The sequence below is a fragment of the Manis pentadactyla genome, chromosome 1 (assembly GCF_030020395.1).
Source record: "Manis pentadactyla isolate mManPen7 chromosome 1, mManPen7.hap1, whole genome shotgun sequence".
NCBI classification, from domain to species: domain Eukaryota; kingdom Metazoa; phylum Chordata; class Mammalia; order Pholidota; family Manidae; genus Manis; species Manis pentadactyla.
Window position 1 is genome coordinate 110,515,318 of NC_080019.1, and position 23,773 is coordinate 110,539,090.

General features: G+C 35.8%; 1 protein-coding gene across 9 annotated transcripts in view; it reads right to left on the bottom strand.

Annotated features, from left to right (window-relative positions):
- The window catches only part of PEX5L (peroxisomal biogenesis factor 5 like), a 220,410-nt gene that overhangs the window by 70,553 nt on the left and 126,084 nt on the right, over window positions 1-23,773 (bottom strand). For 4 of the 9 annotated variants that reach the window (XM_036926771.2, XM_036926772.2, XM_036926766.2 and 1 more), the window contains 2 exons: window positions 12,399-12,503; window positions 3,998-4,109 (listed from right to left, as the gene is read on the bottom strand). In XM_036926771.2, coding sequence (XP_036782666.1) covers window positions 3,998-4,109; window positions 12,399-12,503 — 217 coding nt within the window. Of the gene's footprint in view, window positions 1-3,997; window positions 4,110-12,398; window positions 12,504-14,808; window positions 14,875-15,970; window positions 16,062-17,372; window positions 17,731-23,773 lie in introns of those variants that run through there. The other 5 variants (XM_036926773.2, XM_036926770.2, XM_036926769.2 and 2 more) reach the window with 3 other exon arrangements.

The window sequence follows — 23,773 nt, forward strand, 5'->3', positions numbered from 1 at the left end:
ACAAACTTTTGCCTTTTTATTGTAATATGTAATTAAAGCTGCTTACCAAATTTCTACATTTTCTCCAGAGGCATGCCATTGGGTTCATCATGGCTACTTGGGTTTCATAAAAATGTGTTTTGTAAATATTACACTATTTTTTCAGTTAAGATCTTTAGGTGGCTGTAAAGGTATTGTGAACTTTGTTAAGTGAAGCTCTTCCTTTATACATAGGGTTCTCTTATATTGGTCTACTGGTCCCATATCAAGGAGAGAGATTATTTTTTTAAACCATGAAAAATGTTTCTTCTATAGTAACTGTATATCTAATGGCTCAAGCTTATGGATAACATTCTTTTAGATTATGTCTGATAAATGCAAAGTAAGGACCCCCGTCTTTGTTGCTCTTTAGAAGAGTCTTTCCTATACTTTGACATATATTAGATTTTTGGGAGATGATGAACAAGTTATTATTGCAAGTTTTATAATAATTACTTGTCCTGTAATATAATCACTATCTTAAAATATTTATTGTTTAGTTACTTTCTGAGCATTTGACATATGCATCTGTGTATAATATATGCTTATTTGCCATTTTAAAATCAAGATATTAACAATGATCTTGGCCTACCACCCATCTAGGGATACAGTTTGAGAGGGCCAAGGAATTAATTGTCATCTAGATTACAGAAAAATGAAAGATGATTTAGGATGTTAATGGCAAAAAAAAAAAAAAAAGGAAAACATCCATGTTTGTTCATCTTGAAATTATCATTAGTGGATGACAAAAAATTAATAATCCTGATGTAAAAATAAGCATAAAATAAAAACATAATTGAAGTACTTAAGAAAAAAATTAGAATTTCTATGATGCAGAAGATTGGTATGTTCTTTTTGGGTCAGTAGAGGAAAAAAACCCATCATTTGACTGACCTTTGGAAGAGGTAAATATTTCCTATATTGTTTACTTTGCATTAATTCATGTAAGAACTATATTCCTTAAACATTTAAGTAAATGTAAGATGGTTTTTCATTGGAAGAAAATGCCAATGTATAAATAAATGCCTTGCCATTGAATACAAGTTTCTTCAAATTTCTGTTTGATTGGTTTGGTACAAACTTGAAGCAGGTTTTCTCGAAGACTGTTTAATACCCATTCCTTAAGTGTAAATATATATATAATGTCTGGGATGTAACAGACACTTGATGTTCAGTCTCAGTCCTGATATTTCAGTGTAATTTCATGCTATTCTATAAAATGACAGTGTTCCATTTTAAATGACTAATTTTTATTAAAAATTTGAACAGAAACAACTATGTCATTTTCCCAGAAACCTTAGCTAATATAAAATTCTTAGACCAAATTAGGATTCTCTCTAATGTGTTTGCTTGTTAAAACCTTTCCTGCAATAGTGTGAATTATGTTGCATATTGTAATGTATATTGTGTGTTTTGTAATAATTAAAAAAGGAGCTATGTTAGGGATTAAAAGAAGAACAGTGTTTCTGCCTTGACATATACTTTTAAGATTAAAAAATACACCACATATCAAATAAGAATCTTCCTTCAGGATAAAAATTTGTATGACCCGGATGTACAAAATGCTGAAGCCAAGAAAAGGAAAATCCAGTCTCAAAATACCATTTTTTTCCTGCCCCCTATTTTGGAGGGTGTTATGGGTTGAACTGAGTTTCCAGCAAAAAACTGGCATGTTGACATCTTAACTCCAAGTACCTCAGAATGTGACTTTACTTGGAAATAGGGTCATTGGAAATGTAACTAGTTGAGGCATACGGAGTAGGGTGGGCCCTGGCTCCAAAATGACTGTTATCTTTATAAAAGGGGGAAATTTGGACACAGAGACAGACATGTACACCCAGAGACATGCACACAGGGAGAAGGGTATGTGAAGACTGTGTTATACTTCCACGAACCAAGGAACTACCAGAAACTAGGGGAGAGGCGTGGAACAGCCCCTTTCCGCACTCCTAAAGTGGGAGGATGGCCCTGCTGACACCTTGATTTTGGATTTCTAGCTTCTAAAATTGTGAGACAATACATCTGTGTTGTTTAAGCTACTCTGTGGTATTTTGTCATGGCGGCCCTAGGAAACTAATACAGAGGCAATACTGTAGGTATTGGGTGGCAAGAAATTACACATTCTTTTGACTTTTTTCTTCCAATATTTCACAGGTGTCCCTTTCATATGCTAGAAAAATCAAGATGAAAAGTAGCTTTTGAGTTGAATATTATGTTGCTCTCTCTGGTAGGCCCTTCCTTAGTAACTTAGTTTTAGCCTCAGTGAGAGTGAGAAAGTGCAGAGAGTACAGGAATGATCTGAGAGGTCTATGCTTTCCAGCCTTTTCCTAGAACAGTGGGAACTTGGCAGTAGATCTGATTCTCATGGATTTTCCTGAAACTAGAGACACAAGGCTCCTATGTTTGTCTGGGGATATGTCTCCACTTTTGGAGGGGTGAGCTCTAGTTTCACAGATAAGGAGGATGAATCTGACCTGATAGTGTCTGAACTTGTCTGATATTTCATGCCTACAATTTTCCAGGTACAATTTTATTTCCTTGATTACTCAAAGTGACAGATGAATTTAGAAAACAATTGATTTGGAGTGATATAAAAAAAGTCAGTGTCTTTGAAAATGGAAGTGTTGGGTCTACTGGTTTTCCCCTGACACCTAACAGTAATGGTAATAACACCTGTTGGGTTTTACACAGTGTAGGCATTTACTCTGATTGTTTCATTTAATCTTCCCAAGTAACCTATGAGATACAGATCTTACTCTTCTTAGATAGGTGAGGAAACAGACTTAGTTAAGCAACGTGCCCAAGGACACAGAGCTGCTTAAGTGGCACAGCTGGGGTTTGAAATCATGAAGTTTGACCCCAGAGACTAGACTACTCATCCACATAAAATACCTCTACCATATGTTACTCTTGTTGTAATTTTTAGCATTTAAAAAGATTGCAATTTCCTTGACCTGTAATTTTCTTCACTGTTTCATATGAAAAAGTCACATTTTCATAATGAAAATATGCCAGGCAACAGCAAGCCGAGGACACGACGGGATGAATTTAACAAGACACTAGCTATGTGAGGATCCTCTCCTTTGTTCATTAAATTCTTTCCTGCAATCCAACATAACCTTTGTCCTCCAAGTCCGAGCACCAGTTTTTCATTCTTATTTGTACAACATGCCTTTGAATGCGAATGCCGACTGAGTGAAATCAATGCAGAAAGGCTGTCTGAGAAAGGGTAGGTGAAAAGCAGCTTTTGGATAAAATCTTACGTTTCCCCCTCAGGGTGGGCCCCACCTTAGTGACTTAGTTTTGGCATCAGTAAGAACTGGAAAGTGTGGAGGGTGCTGGACAAGGTGTGACTCATACCAGTGACAACCTGCATTCACTCATAGGATGAATACTTAATAGTGCCTAGGTGTGCCTACATAGATGATAGTTTACTGTTTGTTTAATTCCAGAAGAATGTTCAAATATAGTGTTGTAAGAGGGAGCAAGTATCATATTTACATGACAGAAAAATGAAATTTGCTCTGTAATATCCCATGTCTCTAGGACATTTTAATTGTCATTTCAGTCCACTTCAAGGGATTGCCTACATTTTTAGGTTACTAGCTTTTGTCATATAAAATATTTCCAGCCAGAACTTGAAAAACCTTACTCTGAAATAGATGCTTTTGTCTTAAAGACTTCCTGTGATAATGATTTGAGATGCAAAGATATAAATATGAAAATATGCAAAGAAAAATTATTCCTTGCTAATAGTGGCATGCTAATGTTCAGCAAAACTGGTTGGGTAATACACACTGCAGTTTCTTATATAATGAAAAGTGATTTATTGGTTTATGATGAATAGTATTATGTTCTAAAGTTTTCATTTGGTAGCAAAAATTTATCTCCACTTAAATTCATTGTGGAAAGAAAATATGCATTTTACTGTAGTGAAAATTACCTCTACTTGAGGATCAGTTAAAAGTGAAAGAATTACCGGCTGTGTTGGACGTAACTGGCCTTGCTATTGCCTCCGATTTGGTTTCACAGAGAAAGTCATCGATGGAGGGACTCAGGAGGGGCCTGCTTTCTTGCTGTTCATTCACCAGCTGAGAACAAATGAACACAGGTGTCAAAGTGCTTTGTTAAACTGCAGAAATCAGATGAATTAAAATGCAGCCTTGCAACAAAATGCGAATAGCAAGCCTACCAAAAAATAAATAAGTCAATCAATAATAGGGTAGGGGCAGGAAAGGAAAAAAATACCAAGGGATGGGAAATGAGCCTTTTAGCACTGTCAACATATTTTTGATGCAGCCAACTTTATTTTTTAAAGCTCAAGCCTTTTTTCCCCTCCTCCTAGCACAGTTTTAGAAATTTCTCTAATTTCAATAGGTACAATATGACATCTATCGAGTCACAACTTCTAAGGGCCAATCACACTCCTCACTTGCACAAAAAACTCCTACTGAGACCTGGACCAGTGGCTTCAGATTCTGAGGTGACACGTTCTGGTGAGGACCAGTCAGTCAGTGCTCTGTGGTCAAGTGCACACACGGATCTGGGTGTGGGGAAATGCTCTCCTTTTCTTCCTCTCTTAAAAAGCTCAGGACACCTGCAGGAACACATCCTTCCTTACGTTTACTTGGGATGCTTTTGTAGTGCATAACAAATACTATTTTGGGAGAGTAGAAAATCTTATTATATTAACTGTACAGGTATTCAGTAGACATGTTTGTGAGAATATATATGTAAAATATTTCTGTAATGTCAGTTATATTTTTCCATTGGCTTGTTCTCTAATTTCAGAAATTTTGCAGTTTGATTTTTAGTAGGTATCACTAATTATCAGTGACAGGCCACTATTTACTTTCAGTTATTCTGTATGTCTTTGAATCCAGACTTAAAGTTCTGTTTCTATGGTTAAGGGAAAATATAGACTTACACATTAAGTGGTTAATCCCTAAATTAACTGTCTTGTTTTCTCAGGAGTTTTTATACTAGCCAAACTTAAAATAGGCATAGCCATCTAGTTTTCTACCTGGTACAAGAAAAAGATGTGCCTAAAAATCTCTAGATTTTTAAATATTTAATTTGCAAGGCTGTATTTTAAGAGACACATAAAATAACAAAAAACATTATTTACTTTTTCTTTACTTTGGAAACAATTAAATTCCTTTGTAAAAATAAGGACTAATGACATAGTTCTAAACCACAGCTCTGTGAGTAGATGTGTGGAAGAGGCCTAAATTATCTATAGTATTAGAAGACCAGGGTGTTAAATTTCTGAAGATACTTTTAGTTGTAAACACTAAAAAACTGTAGACTAAATTTGATAAAAGACTTTGAGAAAGTAAGAACTTTGTGCACATAAACCTTGAAATGGGAAAACAAAGGAAAAGGCACAATTAATTGAGAGGCCCGTCCTTTTAGGCAAGTCTGCTTTATCAAAATAGGATTTTTTTTTTGAGTCTTTTACTGCTGAAACTTCAGGCTTATTTTCTGAAGAAAGCATCTCTAGCATTTTCAGATTTTTTCAGCAGACAAAGAAAGGAATGCCAAGAGCAGCTCATTCAGAGCCACCCTAGGGAGACCAGGACTAAGGCAAGGCTACCCCATCTTCTCCTAACCCTCGGCTTCATAAGGTCTTGGTGTCTTCCCACCTTCTTTTTGCTTCTGACCACACTTCACACCTGGACTAATGGGGTTGCTATGTCTGCACAATTACGGTAACCGCGCTGTGCCTGTGGCTCTTGGGAAATTCTGGGGTGGAGTGAAGGATTGTGACAGGGCTCAGGGGAGAAGGAAATGAGGGTCTGATTTCAGATAGCATGGAAACATGATTTGGGAACTGAAAGTTTTTTGGTCTTGATTGAGATATGGAAGATGAAACAGGAGATATTATGAAGAAATCTTTTCTTATAAGCTCTGAAGTCACAGGCTATGTCTTATTCATATTTATATTCTTTGCAACTTCAAATAGAATGTTTTCATATAAAAGGGGCTCAATAAATGGCTCCCAAATGGGACGGTGACCTTGAAGAAACTTAAGATTTAAAGATATCTATCTCAAACAGTACAATTTTGAATTGTATCTTCAGTCGGATGAATTAAGGAATCATTATTTTAGCCATACCAACTCCCATTTTATTTTTATTTGTATAGGTAAGAATAGCTTTTCACATGTCCCCCTCCTCACTGTCAAAGAAGTTTATGGCTTTCTCATGGTTACTTAGAAATAAGTAAATCTTTTAGTCCATAAAGGAAAATTGCAAACTGAACTGAATCCCCCTAATAGTTCCCTTAAGCTTTACCTCTAAGTTATTTGCCATTTATTCTTTCCATATTTATTGGCAGGATACAGCTCATTGACTTTCTCCTAGAATTACTTCCTTCAGTTTGAAAATACTTTATGAACTTACCTCATTTCATCCTTGGGGTAGAGTACACTGATATAATAAAAACTAAAAAAGGTGAGTCAAAAGTTTCTACTTTTTAAAAATAACTGAGTTAGAGTGATTGCAATTTTGATCCAATCACATTGTCATAATGACCCACTCACCTTACTAGTTGCCAAGGACTTTGTCTCACTTTGCTTACGTTTAAAATTTTCATTCCTTAACTCTTTTGTTCTCTTCCCAATATTTAAATCAGTTAACAGGCTCTTCTAACCGTGTCAGATTCTCATTTCTTTTTCAGGAAAGCTGTCTGGGAACTGGCCCACTGTCTGGGACCCTTCCTCAGCACCAGGCAGGGAGTGCCTTCTTGCAGCATCTCCATGTTCCCAGGCTTTACCCAGTTTCATAATCTTAGTATTACTTGTTTTTCTCCCACTAGACTATGACCTCTTTTGAGGGTGGAGACTTATCCATTTAATTTTGGTATCTCATAGTAGCAGTTTAGCAGTTTAATAAAAAAGTTGGCTGATTTTATACAGTCTAACTGAATGGTGAATTATACAAAAGAATGATTGTGTGCCATCCTCGATTTCATACTGGGTTTGATCAAATCACAGACAAGTCAGTAGTTTCAAAATGTCTACCAGTTCCTGGAGGTTTTAAACCACAAATCTTAAGTCCACTTCCCCCCAGGGTCACATCATTTAAATGTTTGGAAATCTAGAGTTACCTAAAGGAATGTTTCCCAAGGCAAAGCTTCTACCAAGACGTCAAGAATGCAGAATGAATGCCTAATGAGAAAAACTGAAATAAAAGCAGAGGACTGCCCCACGCCATCATTGGAAGGACATGGACCAATGCAAATGGGAGGCCAGCAACACTTCAAGACATAACACTTCTACCTCATTCAGTGAGATGAAATCAGGATTCAAATTGGGAGATTTTGAGGGACAACCCTTACATGGGCAATGGAAATGGAAACAAAAGTTAACAGCCAAAGAAGACAGTGAGAACTTCCATGAAGGGGCTCCTAGTCTCTTAGAATTCAAAGACTCTTGACCTTTACACTTTCCTTAGATTGTGAATGAAATATTCAGTCTAATGTCTTCAATTTACTTATGACTTAGTCAGACTGGTCAGTTGCCGTGGCCACCACCAAAGTTGTTTCTTGTTTTATAGCACTACTGTGCTTTTTTGTGTTGAGCAAATGCGGACAATATCATCCAGCTTTAGTGAATTATTGTCTGCTTTAAAATTTTGTCTAAAAATGCATTTGCTTAATTCAAGTTGAATTTCTCTAATTTCAATGTTAAAAAGTTAAATTATTATATGATCTAAGCTACAAGGGAATATTTAACCAAGATGAGAGGAGAGTATTTTGCTTTTCAATACTGCCTATTTCTTAAGCTCCAGTGTATGCTCATATAACTTGTTTTTGTGACTTAAATCTAAGTTTATTTATCTATAAGCAATATATTGTTTAGATGTTTTATTTAACAATGTAGAGCTAAAAGTTTGTGATAACTTGTATCACTAAGAATTACTTCCAAATCAAAAATTTGTTTTAGATGATAAAGTCTGTAGAGGACAATAATCTATTATTCCATATTTTATACTTCAAATTGATGATCTCAAATTATTTTTTTAGTTTAAAATAAAATATTCCATTTTTATTTTTAAACATTTTAATACCTAAAGAATAATTTTAAAAATTAAAATTTTGAAGCTAATAAATTAAAGTTGGCAAATATATTTGTAATGTCAATGTAAAAAACATGTATTTTCACCTCACCTAAATAATAGAAAATTAATATTGTTTTGGTTCTATATAAATAAAAATACAAATATGCTTTTAATACATGTATCTTTATGCACTTTGAAAATTCCTTATTTGTGACACTATTGATTCAAAGTATGTGTTATCTGTTAAGTAGCCTTCTGTTCATAATTTTGTAATAGTTATTTGTTTATGGCTTTATTAGTCCTATCTAAGTTTAGAAATGTACAATGCCCATCAAAATAGTGTCCATATCAAAAGTAAATTAACTGACTCAATCCTTTGAAAAAATAAGACAACTAAATCACTACAATGTAACCCTTAAGTATTCAGACTTTGAGAGCTTTGTCAGACTTTGAGAGTTAACTATGACACCTTACTGAATTAAATTCTTATGAGTTGATAAGAGTTCTAATGGTTCTGTCTTGCCTCTCCCCCAGTGCCTCTCTCTCTCTCTCTCTATATATATATATATATTATATAAATATAAATATATATATATATATATATATATATAATATAAATATAAATATGGGTCCCAGAGAATCCTGTAAAGGATAACCATGTGATAACTTTCAACTCCTTGACTTTATCTAAATGTCAACCAACTAACTACAAAGATTATCCTGACAGAACAGATAGACTTATAAAATGTGAATATATTCATGGGGAAATGGACAGATATTTTGGTTTATAGCTTGGATAGTCCCAACACTAAGGCAGGCCAGAGAACATAATGAAAGCAGTTGTTTCAAGTTAGCAATAGAAATCCAAACAAGGCTATATTTTTTAGCCTTGAGAATGTTTTTCCAATCAAGGACATTATCATGTCATCTTTATCAGACACAAAAATTAAATCAATGTCGAGGTATGAGGGGTGGGGACAGATAGAAAAACAGTCTGAGTTTGTAGGAAAAAAAAAGTTTCTCTTAACAAGAAATTGGGACACGTAGTTTTAAGACACTGTGTTCTATAGTAAAAAATGAATGGGCTACTTGCTATAAAATGTATCAGAATATGTAGTTAAAATGAAAATATCTGAAGATTCTTTATGAGAGAAAAATATTTGCTAAAGTCATTTCATTCTCAGAAGGAATAATAAAATTTTTTCTATGATATAATCAATCTTTCAGCACATAGTTTCCCCTTCTCTCCTCAAATTGGATTTATTTATACTATGACAGTCTAGAGCAGTGCTGTTCAAGAGAAATATAAAAGTCTGGTAATTTTAAATTTTCTAGTAGCCATTTCAAACAAAGTGAAAAGCAACAGGTGAAAATAATATAAATAACACATTTTATTTAGCCCAATATATCCAAAATATTAAAAATTTTAACATGTACTCAATATAAAAATTATTAATGTGATCAACTGCATTATTTTTCTTTGTACTAAATCATCAAAATCTGGTGTGTATTTCATACTTATAGCACATCTCAATTTGGGGCAGCCACAAAGTACTGAGGAGCTGCCAATGCCCAGCAGCTACGTACCATACTGGACAGCACAGATCCAGAAAGTCTTTTTCCTCAAAGACTGGATGATTGATATATTTTTTTCCTTTGAGCCTTTCATCAATTCACACTTGTTTACATACTGTTTGACTTAAAGTATTAGTCCAGGACAGCATGAACTTGAGCTTCTATGAAGTGCTTGACATTGTTTGTTAAAATAGAATTAGTAAGTGAATTAAATGAAAAGAGCAATTCTTAGGGGCCTAGCAGTTTCTGAGTTTGGGTCACCTGGCTAAGTCTTCTGTTTTGTTCATTTTGTTCAATGTACTATAAATGACTTCACTGGAGTATGTTTGGCTAACTCCCTCTAAAAGTGATCATAATAATCACTAATAAAAAATGCTTCAATATAACCTATTCTACACTTATAATCTGTGGAATGAACAACTACTAAACAAGTTGAAGACTCAGTGTTTCAAGGACTTATTCTGTAGTTTATTGATTATGATTGTCCCAAAGACACTACCGAGAGAGCAGCAATTAGTTTCAGCCATATCTGGAATCTGTGAATGAGCAGCTGCCATGGACACACTGGTGATGAAGATGAGTCAATGTTTTCAGCAATATGTAGCACTGTGTCATAAGGGGCTTTACAGGAGACATTGGGGCAAACATGTTTCAAGACACTGATACATTCACACAGGATAACAAGTAAGAATGTGGTATGGTACACGGACTAGATGTTGTGGTTGCCATGAGAAGTACTCACTTTTTCAGATCATTCTGCTGCTTTTTGGCTTGTGCACGCCACTGGTGCATAGCAGGGAAGAAGCCACTTGTGTACAGTGGAAAAGGTATATCAACTAATAAAGCTGCATTTGACTGAGAAATAATTGTATCACAGCTGTCACTGAATTAATTCATAAAATTATCAACAGGTGCATTACATTTTATGAATCAGAACTCTGTCTGCTGATTCATAAACTAGCCAGTATGCAACAAGAATATGATGAATCAAAGTAAGTATTATACAATTTTCATGCAGTAAAACTGTAACTAGTACCTCAGAAACAGTTAATGAAACATTAGGGATGAAGAAGGAACTTGCTACACACAAATATTCTGAATATGAGAAAATGGTAATAATCATAATTTCTTTTTAAAAAAATCTTGCATTGAATTTTAAATTCAAGCTTAGGTTATAATGGTAATTTTGAACCTTTTAAAAGGATTATTGGAAAGCACATGGCAATGCATGGTTCTTGGGAAAAAGAATTTGGGATACTAGAGCTTGTCCTAAATTGTGATGTCCTGAAATATGTTATAGCAGAACTGTGTCACTTGCAAATTTGAATAGGTCTTATCTACTGATGTATGTGGACATATATGCTCACTAGCTGAGAACTCTTAAATAGTTCTCAACTTCCACAGCATTCACCTGAGGAACTGTGAACTGAATATTTTGAATATGGCTTCTACAAAGGGTAGATTAGTGTAAAACTATATACATTTTACTATGTAAATTAAGCAAAGAATTGAGACCTTAGTAAAAATCAAGCAAATTTCTTTCCAACTACTACAGTGTTGTTATTGGGAAGAGGAATCTTTTCTTTATGGATAAAAAACTCACAACATGAAATTGATCCCAAAGTCCTGGGACACTTTAATAACTTTTTATTATTCAATTTTGATGTTTTATGTTGTTATAATTTTAATTACTTACAACATAATGTTTGGAATAAAATAAAACCACATATGTTGGCAGCAGCTGGGGATGTCATCTGATGATATTCTAAAATAAGTTGCCATAATTTAGCTTTTGATATAAATGCCTTTCATGAGGACTGCAAATGGACATTTTTCTAATTCTAGACATGTTCATGTAATTGGAACTGAATCACTGCATTTACTATTGCATTATGGAAAAAAAGAAATGTTTAAGATCACAATCTAATCTAAATTATAAGATAAATGCAAGTAAAAATATTTTTCATTTAAGAATGTAAAACTGATAGTTCCAGAGTGGTGATGAATATATTATACATATTTATGTGGATCTTACAGGGTGTTTCAAAAGTCCCTGAGGACATATGGGATTCAGTCTCAGTGTGTCTTTGCATACAAATGCAAAGTTTTTTTCTATACTTGTTATAATAAATGCTGAAAATGGCCCACATGTACTTATAATAGAGAAGATATTTTTGTTTTCAAGGTTACTAAATAAAAGACAGGTCACAAATGCCATTTTCTGCATGGGGACTCAGGGACTCCTGGCTCATTCCTGTAAATTAGTTATCCACATAAATATGTATAGACATATATGTAGTATGCATAGTCACAACATAAATATAGTTAACATTTAAGAAAATTTAGATATTCTACTGGTAAACTGACATATGTATACATTATAACTTGAATTTATTCAAGGCATTTGAATTTTTTTTTTTGGTTGTTGTTCAAATGTACCATTAGCTGAATTATTTGTTTCCCAAAGTTGTTAACAAGACTCCTTTATAAAGAAGCAACATGTTTTCCTTGCACATACATTTTTTTTAAACTAAAATTGATAGCCATAAATAAGTAACTAAATGATGGAATTTTTCTTTTTTAGCAATTTTGGTTTTCATTTTATATTGTATAATTGTTTCATTGAAATGGTGTTTTTAAAAAAAATTGGTTCATTATTTTTTTTTTTACTAGTTAAAAATCACAATGTCTGATATATTAACATATGTCAGCTTGCTACCGGAACCCTATGGGTCTGCCCACCTGTGATGTCATAGTAAGGAGGGGCTTTTCTTCAGCAGACTCCTCCCTCGGTATCTCCTTCATCACCATGGCAACAGCCTTATCTGCCGCCCTAGAGCCTTTTCCCTATAACAGTGAAATCAACAATGACTTGTGTCAGGAGAAATCTTTAACGTAGTATTTATTACAAGATATTCTAATGTTTAAAGAGCAATCCAACATAAATGAAGAGGTAGGCTGCTGCAAGTGAATCTTGAGGCTTTTGGCTGAGGAGAAAACACACAAAATCTGAAAAAAGATTACTTGTGAACTTTTAGTTAGCTACTTTTTAACGTTTACAGCTGACAAACTATATTTAATTTTAACATAGTATTTTATATGTAGAATATATTTTAAGGCAATTTAAATGACAATTTTTATAGTATAAATTTTAGAACACTATAGTTTGCCTGTTATGTTCATTTATAAATGATTCCTATATAATCCTTAAATGTTTTCAATGCCAGTGAGGAGTCTGGGGAAGGGATCAGGATTAGGGGCTATCACAGAGGGCTTTTGCTGGGTGGTTCCTGGAGTCTGTCATTTTTGAGTGGGTTGGGCATAAAAAGAGTAAAGGTGTCATAAAGCCTCTAAACTTCTTCAGTGGCATTATAGGAATTCGCCCAGCTTTGTGGAGATAGTATGAACTTGGTGAAAAAAATTAGCAACTCTCAATATTTTTGAGATACAAGAATCTTAACAGAATTTTGGAAGTGTCTTTTAGTCAGAGAATGCCATAAATCCAAATGTAAATAAAATATGATTAGCAATTGAGGCACACACACACGTGTGTATATGTATATACACATATATCTCCCTACATGCTTTTGTCTCATACAAACAGAATTTTGGACTGAAAAGGCTTTCTGTCTTTTTAGTATACTGGATTATTAGGTTTTTAGAGTAGATGTGGCATAATGGAAAAAACAAAACAAAATATCATCTTCTCAACCCAATTAGAAACATCTCATACTATGTAAAAATTAAATAATCTTTAAACATTCTAAAGGAAAAAAGCTTCCATTTTCTCAGGCCTCTGGGAAGAGCCTACCTGGAGAAAATAATTTTATACTAAGAGCACATATGAATATCTGCATTATAAATCTACTTAAAATACAAATGTGGCATATAGAGATATCACAGGCAAAGAAACAAAAATGGATGTGTGGGGGTCTGTTGTCTGAAAGGGAACTAAGACCTTGGGTCAATATTAACACTAGAAGTTAATAAATAAATCTTGATAGTTTCTATGCAATAAAAAAGGATAGAATTATATAATTATCTTGGGCTCCTACAGGGCTTTAAATATTTAGAAGGAAGGTTTAGTTTATTCCAGGAATCAGAACATTGTCCAGTTTTCAGGCACTGCCTTTGTAAAATGTAGCAAATGAAAGCTTTTATTTATGGAAACAAAGAAGAACTTTCTATAGAGTTCCTGGATTTTAAGATGTCTGAATCTCTTTTCAGTGCTGAAAATTTGTTTCCTTGCTTTGTTTTGGCCTAAGAGCTAGCATTACTGAATGGTAATGTGTTATTCCCACGATGGAGTACCTACTACTGGAGATTTTATTTGGCAGATATAACAGCAGTAATTTTCATATAGGTTCTGAAAAGTATATATGGCCACAGTCCTTAGAATAACTGACTTTTGGAAAAATAAGGGAAACTGATTCACTGATAACAAATTGGGGTGCATAAGGATCCCAGGTTTTTTCTTTAATGAAGCAACATGAACTTCCTTAAATAAAAATGTGCACAATTCTGAATTCTGGGAAAAGATATGTTATAGCACTATTAAACTATTTAACATCTTTTCAAAATATACATATTACTTGGATGAAACATTACATACCATAAGCTTAGTATACCTTTATAAGCTACACTCATTTACAGACTAAATATAGTTTAACAAATATTTTTGCAGCTTATTTTTTTCAAAAGAGCAAAATCATTTGTGAAGAATTCTTTCCATGCTCCAAGAAGTTCTAATAATATAGCAATAAACAAAGTGGCATGCTTATATTTAAATTCCTAATATATTTAAAAGAACAAATCTAATGTTACAAGGTATAATTAAAAAAATAATTCAGACTCTTTTCTTGGGCTAAGAAGAAAATGTCAATTGATAAGCATCTCAAAAAATTTCAAGTCAGTACTTCAATAAATCATTTATTTGAAATGCTACCAATCCATAAACTACAAATAGATATTTTTCACATGTGCAACTGTAACAGCTAGAATTAGCAACAGACATGCCATTTCACTAAAATAAAAATAAAATAAAACAAAAATTAGTCCTTTCATGCTGAACTCTAGAACAAAGCAGTGGTCAGCTAGAAAGGATATATAATAAACACATGCGGTGCTTTTTATTTCTTGCAGAAAAACCCACCAAAGCCAGGGTCAGGTCACTTTTTTGAAGACAGTGCCACTTTTTCTTCAAGGTTACACCTACTACCTGAAAAGAGTCATGACACCCGTGTTAGTGCCTGCTAGCAATTTCTTTTCTTTATAGCCTTTTAGCTTTTGAGTTATTACCCTGTGGGCCGCACTGTTTTACAAGTGTGGTACAGTCCAAGAACAGAACGGGAAGGTCTGCCACAATGACATCTCCATGCTTCCAGGTATAGTGTCTTAAAACCACTGCCAAGTCAAGTGAACACAATCATGTATCAAAGCAAGATTCCCCGAGATTGTACTGCCGTCTCCACCTGGTAGCTTAAAATCGAGCTGTGTTATTTCTGGCTTGTCCATTTATCTTGTGGGATAATGCTTCTAGAATTCCAGACCTGGCTGATACATGACTTGGCAATTCATGAAGCTATACAGCTTTGCTTATCAGCAGCTTTGTAGGACTGACAGGAATACAACGGTACAGGGTTTTTTTTTTTTTTCCTTTTTTGAAGTCAGTGTCTTAAAACATTATAAGAATTATATACACATGATTAACCAAACTTCAAGCTCAATTTTCTAAATATAACCCCACGAAAAGGTCAATGTTAATCTATTATTTGAAACAACACAGGGACAGCAAAAACGAAATACACACTCAAGCATGTAAGTGGATTTAGATTACATTAAGCCTCTATACTTCTATTTCATTCTTAGCAGCAACAGAGAAGAATGGGGGAAACTTTATCAGTTGATTATCATATTGTGATGCCTTCCAGCAATGATTTCAGTCTACTTATTTTCAGGTAATACTTCAAAATTATCATTTCCTGCTCCTTTGTTGAATTTCGTGAGGTGTTTCTGATTATTTGGAAAACAGTATCGGCATAAGAGGAAAATTCTATTTTTCTTGGTGATTTGCTGTAGAATATTCTTTGATATTTCTCTTTGTTTCTTTTATCATTCTGTTTCCTCACCAATGAAATGCAAAATGATAGCTTTTCTAATAAATAACATTTCTTGAGAATACTCTTTCTATTAACTTGTAAGACTGGACATAAATAAATGAAACACAGGGAGTATAGCAAATGACATGAACATTTATTAAGAAAATTTGGGCCCACTTCTCCTTTTTCAAATATAGAATATAAGAAACAGACTACACAGTATTGGAGGTCACAGAACTTTCTCAGGCTGGGCACCAGGCTGTGAAGTGACCAGATGTCTTCAGATGAGGAGGTGTTGGCTCCAGGCCTGTCTCAGAGAAGGGAAACTAAATTATTTGGAGAAGCTACTATGTGCTGAGCACTCTGCTAGGTGCTTTATGTATTTTTACTTATTTGATGGCATGAGAGCTCTGTGTGGTACAAATGACCTCTGCTAGGTAGTTTGGGACATTGGCCAAAGCCTCAAAACTAGTGTAACTAGGCCAGGAGAGACTCCAGACCCTCCTCCCAGCCAGGGTGCTTCCTTTTCCCCCACATGTTACTCGTTCTTCCCACTGGCTGAGGCTGGGGGCTCTCCCAAGTCTCTCCCGCTGACTGTGTTCACTGCTACCACACATGCATGCTGTTTATGACACCCAAGTTCTGGGCAGCAGCCATGGTTCAGCACACGCACACAGTCTGGATCTAAGCAAACACTTTTTGAGAAATATTTTGCTCAGTCTACAATGGTCAGTAAGAATCAGTCACCCATAATTTCATGAGCATTTCTAATAAAATGTTTTTGTTCTATCTTCATGGAAAACTAACCTAAGCATTTCATGTGTACACACTATTTTTTTATTCTGTAGATCTTATTAGTTGTATAAGCCTTGGCATCTCTCTAAATTGTATTAAGTGCTAACTCAATGCTATCAAATGCCATATTTACTGAGATTTTCCTGAAATCTATTTTGGGTGCATGAGATACTTAAAAGTATCCAGTTCCAAGGTTCCAAGGTTATAGTATATTTATAAACAGTTTTCTAGCTGTAGATTTTGTTACCATTACTATGCTGTTTATAATTTAAAAATTATTTTTATTATCCCTAATCTACCAACAATAATCCAGTCTCTTTATCAAAGATATAAAAAGAAGCAATGGAGATATGTTAAATTAGGGGGAAAATAAAAGATTATAATACTAAACACCTCTGCTAACTCCAAATTATCTAATACATGAATTTAAAAAATCTTTTTGCTTTGATTTTAAAAATTAATACATGCTGTTGTCAAAACTTGGGAAAAAGCAGAAATAAGAAATTAAAAATAACAAGCCTGACATATTCAAGCATTTTTTTCTAAAATTTTATATTTACAATATTGGAGACTACACAGTTATTTAGGATGAAGTTTTAAGGATAGGCAAATTACCATCAACTTTACATATATGAATTCATTGAATACATTTCTTCATATATACATACATGTAAGCAAACACCTACTACCAACATTTTAGCAACATTGCTTGAAATGATACTCCCTTTTGCATATGCTATTTCTTCATATTTACATCCATGTAAGCAAATACCTACTACCAACATCCTTTTAGCAACATTCCTTGAAATGAAATGATACTTACTTTTGCATATGCTAAAAAATTATATATCTCATAAATTCTCTACCCTGGACTTAAATGCATCTGCTGGAAACTGGCTAATTTCAGATGGCTGTTCTTGTCTCTAAGGTACAGAGCCAGGATAACCTTTACCTGGGAAAGTAAATGTCATGGCAAGTGTCATGCTCTCTTCAAACTCCCAACTCCCAGCACGGGACAATGTCAGAGTGATGTTTCCAAGTATCCTCCAAGAGCTGGTGGTCCCTGACTACCATATCCTGTCTTTTTCTATTTCGTGTGTTCCTGTAGATTTATTTCAGTGTACAGGAGGGTTCAGACTAAGCTGGTTCTGTCACAGTTAACACTTAATTCAACCTCTCCCACCCCAACCCCCAACAGGATGTTCTGTAAATTTTGAAAGTGGTACAAAAAGAACTAAATCTGGGCATACTGATCAATCCTTGTTTCTAAACATCCAGAAGGAAGCACAGATCTAGATGTAAACAGCTGGGAAGTGTGGACAGAATTCTCTTTTCTTAACTAGAGATTCATATGTGGAATCCACAAATCATAATTAATTCACCAGTGGTTCAGTGATCTGTCTGTCGCTGGAAATGTGATTTCTGATTCCTTACTAAGGAGAGCCACGTTGCAGTGAAGACGCGGATGCCTCTCTATTTAAAATAGTGACACAGGGGTTTTAAAGAGAGGGCTTCAATGGACCCTCCATAAATTTCTCTCTGCCTTACTTTTTCCCCTCTCCAGCACTGTTAGTCCAGCTGACAGGTGCAGTCTTCACCAAGCCTCTACCTTCTCTAAGATGTCTTCTGAGAAGAATGGGGAATGACTCCAATTACCAAATTAACTCCGTGCCCTCAGCTTGTAGTGTGTGCTGGTTGGCACTTTTTGTTGTGCCCTTCCAGACTGTATATGGTTGGGGAAGCAGGAAGGAGAAGCTCGCGGGTAACAGTCTCTGTGGTCTTTAACTCTAAGCCTTCTCCGAAGAAAGTGGCCGGCGTTCCGAGCCCACCGTCTGCGCACTCGCTCTCCTCATCTGGCGGGACCGGGGCAGGTGGACATGTGGTGTCCTGGGCTCTAGCACTTCTGCCTTCACGGGCCCTTCCTCCATAAAAAAACATTAAAAATTGTATTTTTGACTGCACTGGTAGAAAGACAAATATAATCCGCTTGGATTTATTAATACATACTCATCATAATAGTTATTTTGGGGGTCCTGATTTTAGGAGAAATTTAAATTAAAACAGTTTTAAAGGCCCTTAAAATATCTTGGGCTCCATGAACTGTGTCCACAGGGCCTGGTGTGTAAGCTGACCCTAGGTTGGTGTCCTCCCAACGGCCAGTGCGGAGGCCCTGGGGCTGCTCTGTCACTCTCCGAGGTCTGTTGAGGCCGCAGGGCACTTCCAGCCCCGGGGGGCTGTTCCCACCCTAACTGCTGGAGAAGGCTCCTGGCTACTGCTACTGCTGTTTTTGTTAGCATTCAGGAAGTCTCTCCTAACTACTCACAACTGTGACTGGGTGCCAGTTGGTAACTTTCATCTTGTAGGGCCTGAAATGTGCTCAGAAAGCTGGAACATTTGGGCCGGAGGCAGAAAACAATGGATGTGAAATCATCTGACTCTTAAATTAAATGTAATCTCTCCACCAAGCAACAGGCCTACTCGCTTCCTTCTCTCTTGCCCCAGGGTGTGTTCCTGACCATCAAGGAGTACTTCTGAGAAGTTGAGTCTACCTGGGTCTTTACTTTCATTAAAAAAAAAAAAAATCAGGCCTCAGTGACCAGAGCCACCAGTTGGTCCCAAAGCACTCCTCCCCATTCCTTCCAGGTACTCAGTGAGAAACAGAACTTGAGAAATAGAACTGCCTGAACCCAATATTCCTGTTGTGCATGCAGGTTAGGCTCCTCCGAGGGACCTTGTTATAACCCTTTATTTTGTAAAATGTTCTTTGTATCTCCTCAGTGAAACTGCTTTGTATGAACAAAGATGATGCTTATTTCTTTAGAAGCCCTTTGCATTATTTGGTATAGTAATAGACACTCAAGTTTACTCAGTCAATACAAGTACTGGATACCTTTTCAAATTTATTTAACATACTGAAATCACATCATAGGGACATTTTAACAGAAGGTGATTCTGAATTAGGTAGATGGTCTTGATTAGACATTTAGAGAGACAAAATAGTTTTAAGCATCTAAATAAAGATTCATTGAAATTAATAAAATGTTGCTAAGTAAAATGCTTATAATTTGCTCTGAAGGATAAAGACTTGCTTTTAATTAGTGAGATCCATTTATCCACAATTTACCATTTGTTTGTTTTTTTGAGAAGTTAGACATTCCCCCATCTCATTCTCACTGAGTCCCTGAGGCTATTTGCCCTGTTTGCTCAGCAAGCTTCCGTGACCAATGGTCAAGGTGACAAAAGCCAAGATTCTCAGTCATCCACGACCAGTTCTGAATTAGTAAAGCTTTACTGTCAGGTTTGCTTTGGTTAATGTGGTTCTAAATTATACTTGAAAACTATTTTATCTTAAAATGGAGCATCTCTATTAGCTCAACTTTTGCTATCTAGGGTGGTCTGGCTTAAAAAATTTGTTTTCTTGTGACCTTGTCTGGCCTTATATTGAGGATGACATAATACCTATTTGTGATGATTAAGAAGTAATTGCAGAATGAGGTGTTAAGGTTTTTTTTGTGATGATTAAGAAGTAAATGCAGAATGAGGTGTTAACGGGTTTTTTTTGGATGATAAATCCCAAATTTATTATTTATATTTTCACAATTTTATAAATTTGTGTTTTTATAAATATATTTAAGAAGCCTTTGATGAGTGTGTGAAATATGTAATAAAAATGTAATCCTAATTAAAATGATATTCTTGTTATTTTCAATTTCTTGTTAACTATGATTTGCCAAATAGCCACTTCTGTTGTTATTTTTAAGAAAAAGGAAAACAACTAAAAAAAACGAAGTCCTACAGATTATTGTGCCATTCCTTTTCTTCCTGAAAAATGTGTCCCAAAATACAAGTACTCCAGGCTTTGAATCTTACTTGCACAAATGGATGGATGTCCCAACACCCAAAAGAAATGAAACTGTTAGGAGAATCATGCATCACCAAGCATGAGTAGTTGCTCAGACTGGCTGAATCAATGGTGTTTTGGGAAAAGGAGGAGGTGAGACACAACCTCTTCCTGGGAGGAATTAGAAGGGGTCTTGAGGTCTGATTTCTAAGTGCATGGAAGCAGGCAAGCTGGTGGAGTATATAAAATCTTAGGACGCTGAAGGTTGGTAGTAAAGAGACTTGGGAGGAACCAGGTATAAAATTTGGTTTCTTTATATTCCTGTCTTGTCCATACTTGCTATGTTTGGAAAGTTTTCCATAATGAATATAATGAATAAGAATCACTGTAGGTAAATAAATATGTGTTAAAGACCATGAAATAGTGCCCTCGGATTAATACGATCACCTGTGAAACTCCTTTACTTATCAATGATCAGATGCAACTTCTTGTGTCTAGTAAGTAAAATATATATACCAAGTCAAAAAACAAGTCTCAGGAAAGAATTTCATCCCCTTCCCAAACTGGAGGCCTTTAAATGTTGAAGGTAGTTATCTAAGAGCAGAGATTGAGTCCCCAACCCCTTTTAAAAACACATGGAAAGACCATGCGGTAAATATATTGTCATCAAATTATTGAATTTGCAAAAGCAAATTTATCCAGATGTCATGAGGTAGAATTACACTGTGTCCGTCTTCATTCTAGAGGACAACTAATAACTAGAGAACTGGAATTATTCTCCTTTATGAATGTTTCAAGTAAATTCTCTTACTAATTTATGAACAAAGGTTGTGGCCTTGGCGTCTGACACGCAGGAGCCCTCTTTGTGGCTTTCCTCATTCTCTGACAGGTGCAAGTGTTTTTACCAGCTTCTTCCTCAGTCACCAAATGCCCCAGTTTTGTTGACATAACTTAGAACAAGTAAATTACAGAAACTAGGCTAAATTCACAAGCTACTAGCCAAGAAGATCTCAGCTAAGGTACTCCACCTGCCTGACCTGCCTGGAACGGCACTGAGAGAGAAGCTGAGGCCTTGAGAGTTCCTATTCTGAAATTTTGGATTGGGTTCTGGCATTTCTGCTTATCTTGACAGTCCTTGGGGAGTCACTGGCCAGTGTGGTTTGGCTCCTCCCTAATGCCTCCGGGTTCCTCGAGAGGGGGTGAATACTCTCCCTCAGCTCCTGGAGGGGAGTTAGGGAAAGTACAGCAAGGCCCTGGAGCTGAGAGTCCCGCTCAGTGTGTGGCCAGGTGTGATCAAGGGGATCACCCCCTGGTGGAGCCGGCAGTCAGTGGAAGACCAAAAGGATGGCCATGGGGCATGCTGGCACCAACATCGGGGCTGCAGCCAGGAGACAGGAGTTTCAATCCCAGCTCTGCCATTTTTAGGTCATTCTTTCTTAAGACTTCATTTTACCTTCTGAAAACAGGGTAGGAATACTATGTATCTGCTTCATAAATTTGTGAGAATTAAATAAGAGTATCTATGAAAACACTTCCACAGTGCCTGGCACATGGTAGGTACTCAATAAATATTAACTGACTGAATTGTTGCTGCTAAGCTCGGTTACTGCTGTGGGGTAACTGTCCTTATGAGATAGATGGCAAAAGATGCAATATTATATTTGTGAGATTCATCCTTGGAGGAAGTAGCAATAGCTATTACATTTTCAGTAATCCATGAACTGAATATGCCTCAGTTTAGCCATTCAGCTGTTGATGGACATTTGTTTCTGGTTTTTGACTGTTGTAGAAAACACTGTAATGAACCTGAGCTTAGAGGCCATACGAAACACAAGAGGGGCAAACAACTGAAAAACAGATGTGAAAAGAGTAAAGAGACATTAATAATAGCAACAGAGGCAGAGGACAGTCACAGTATGGATAAGAGGTCTTATCCATGAGCAAATTAAGAGGAAGTCTGAGTCTCTGCAGCCAACAAGGGTTGGGATGACCTAAATCAAAAGGGACAAATAAGGTACAGAAACCAAGAATCAAAAGCAAGACTGGGCTGCTCAATCTAGCTACCAGCAGATAATGATGAACCAGTTTCTAATGGATTAGTAATTGTTATTGGCTGAGTTGTGTCTCCCCAAAATTCATATGCTGAAGGTCTAACTCCTAGTACCTCAGAATGTGAATGTATTTGGAGACAGGGTTTTTACTGAAGAGGTGATTAAGTTAAAATACGGTGTTAGGGTGGACCCTAATCCATTATGACTGGTATTCTTACAAGAGGAAATGAGAACACAAAGGGCAGACCATGTGAGGACCCCGGAAGGATACAGCTGTCTATGAGCCAAGGAGAGAGGCTTCAGAAGCCAACCCTGCCAACAACATCTTGCTCTCCAGCTTCCAGCCTCCAGAATGTGGGAAAATAGATTTCTGTTGTTTAAGCCACCCAGTCTGTGGTACTTTGTTATGGCAGCCCTAGTAAATTAGCACAGTAACTAAGCAACTACCTATGAAAGATTACAAAGTATTATTACTTTTGTACCTCAGTAAACTTTAGAAATATCCAAGGACAAATTCATTAACAGGATTATTTTAAGCCTTTGCATTTTACTGCTTTTGTGATTTCTAATCTGACTAAAATGACTTCATAGATATTGAAAAAGAGAACTTTTGAGCCTGGGGGGCCACAGTTGGCCATTATGGTGGTGTCAGTCAGGGACTATGACCTACTAGTCAGGGAGAGTGGCCTAAAAGAAATTCAAATGAAGATTGTGTCTGGAGTGGTCAGCCAGGGTAAACAGAACTGTGTGTTCTCAAACTGAATCAAGGTTTCAGCCACATAACCTCGAATTATCATTTGAAATTTCTTGAAAAGAATTTTCTTGAGAAAAAAACAAAAAACAAATTTCTTTTGATTTTGAAATATGACTGCTCTAGGCAAGTCATTTATTCCCAATGAAAAGTCATTAAATTGTATTCATTTTAGAGACTTTAATTAGTTAAAATATACATCAGTTAAAATATAGTTGATATGCATATAAACAGAATAGTTCAAATAGAGTAATTGGAAAGTTATCACGTATCACAGGTGGTTGTTTTTTAAAATTTTTCAGAAGCTCTTGGAAATACCTCTGCATCTGATTTTGGGGCAGAGCTTACAGCTTGTCTCCAGCTTTCAGATACAGCCTGGACTGTTTGTATGGTGACATAACCTTGGGATGACTTCCACAGGGGACTTTAAATGAATCCATACCCCTGGAGTGCCTGAATATTTTAAATAAAGTCAGTTTCCTTCTTTCTAATCGCGATAAATCTATACTCACTCTGTGGTTATGCAGATGACAGACCTGTTAATTTACTCTTGTGTCAAACTTTCTGGCTCAAATCACAGC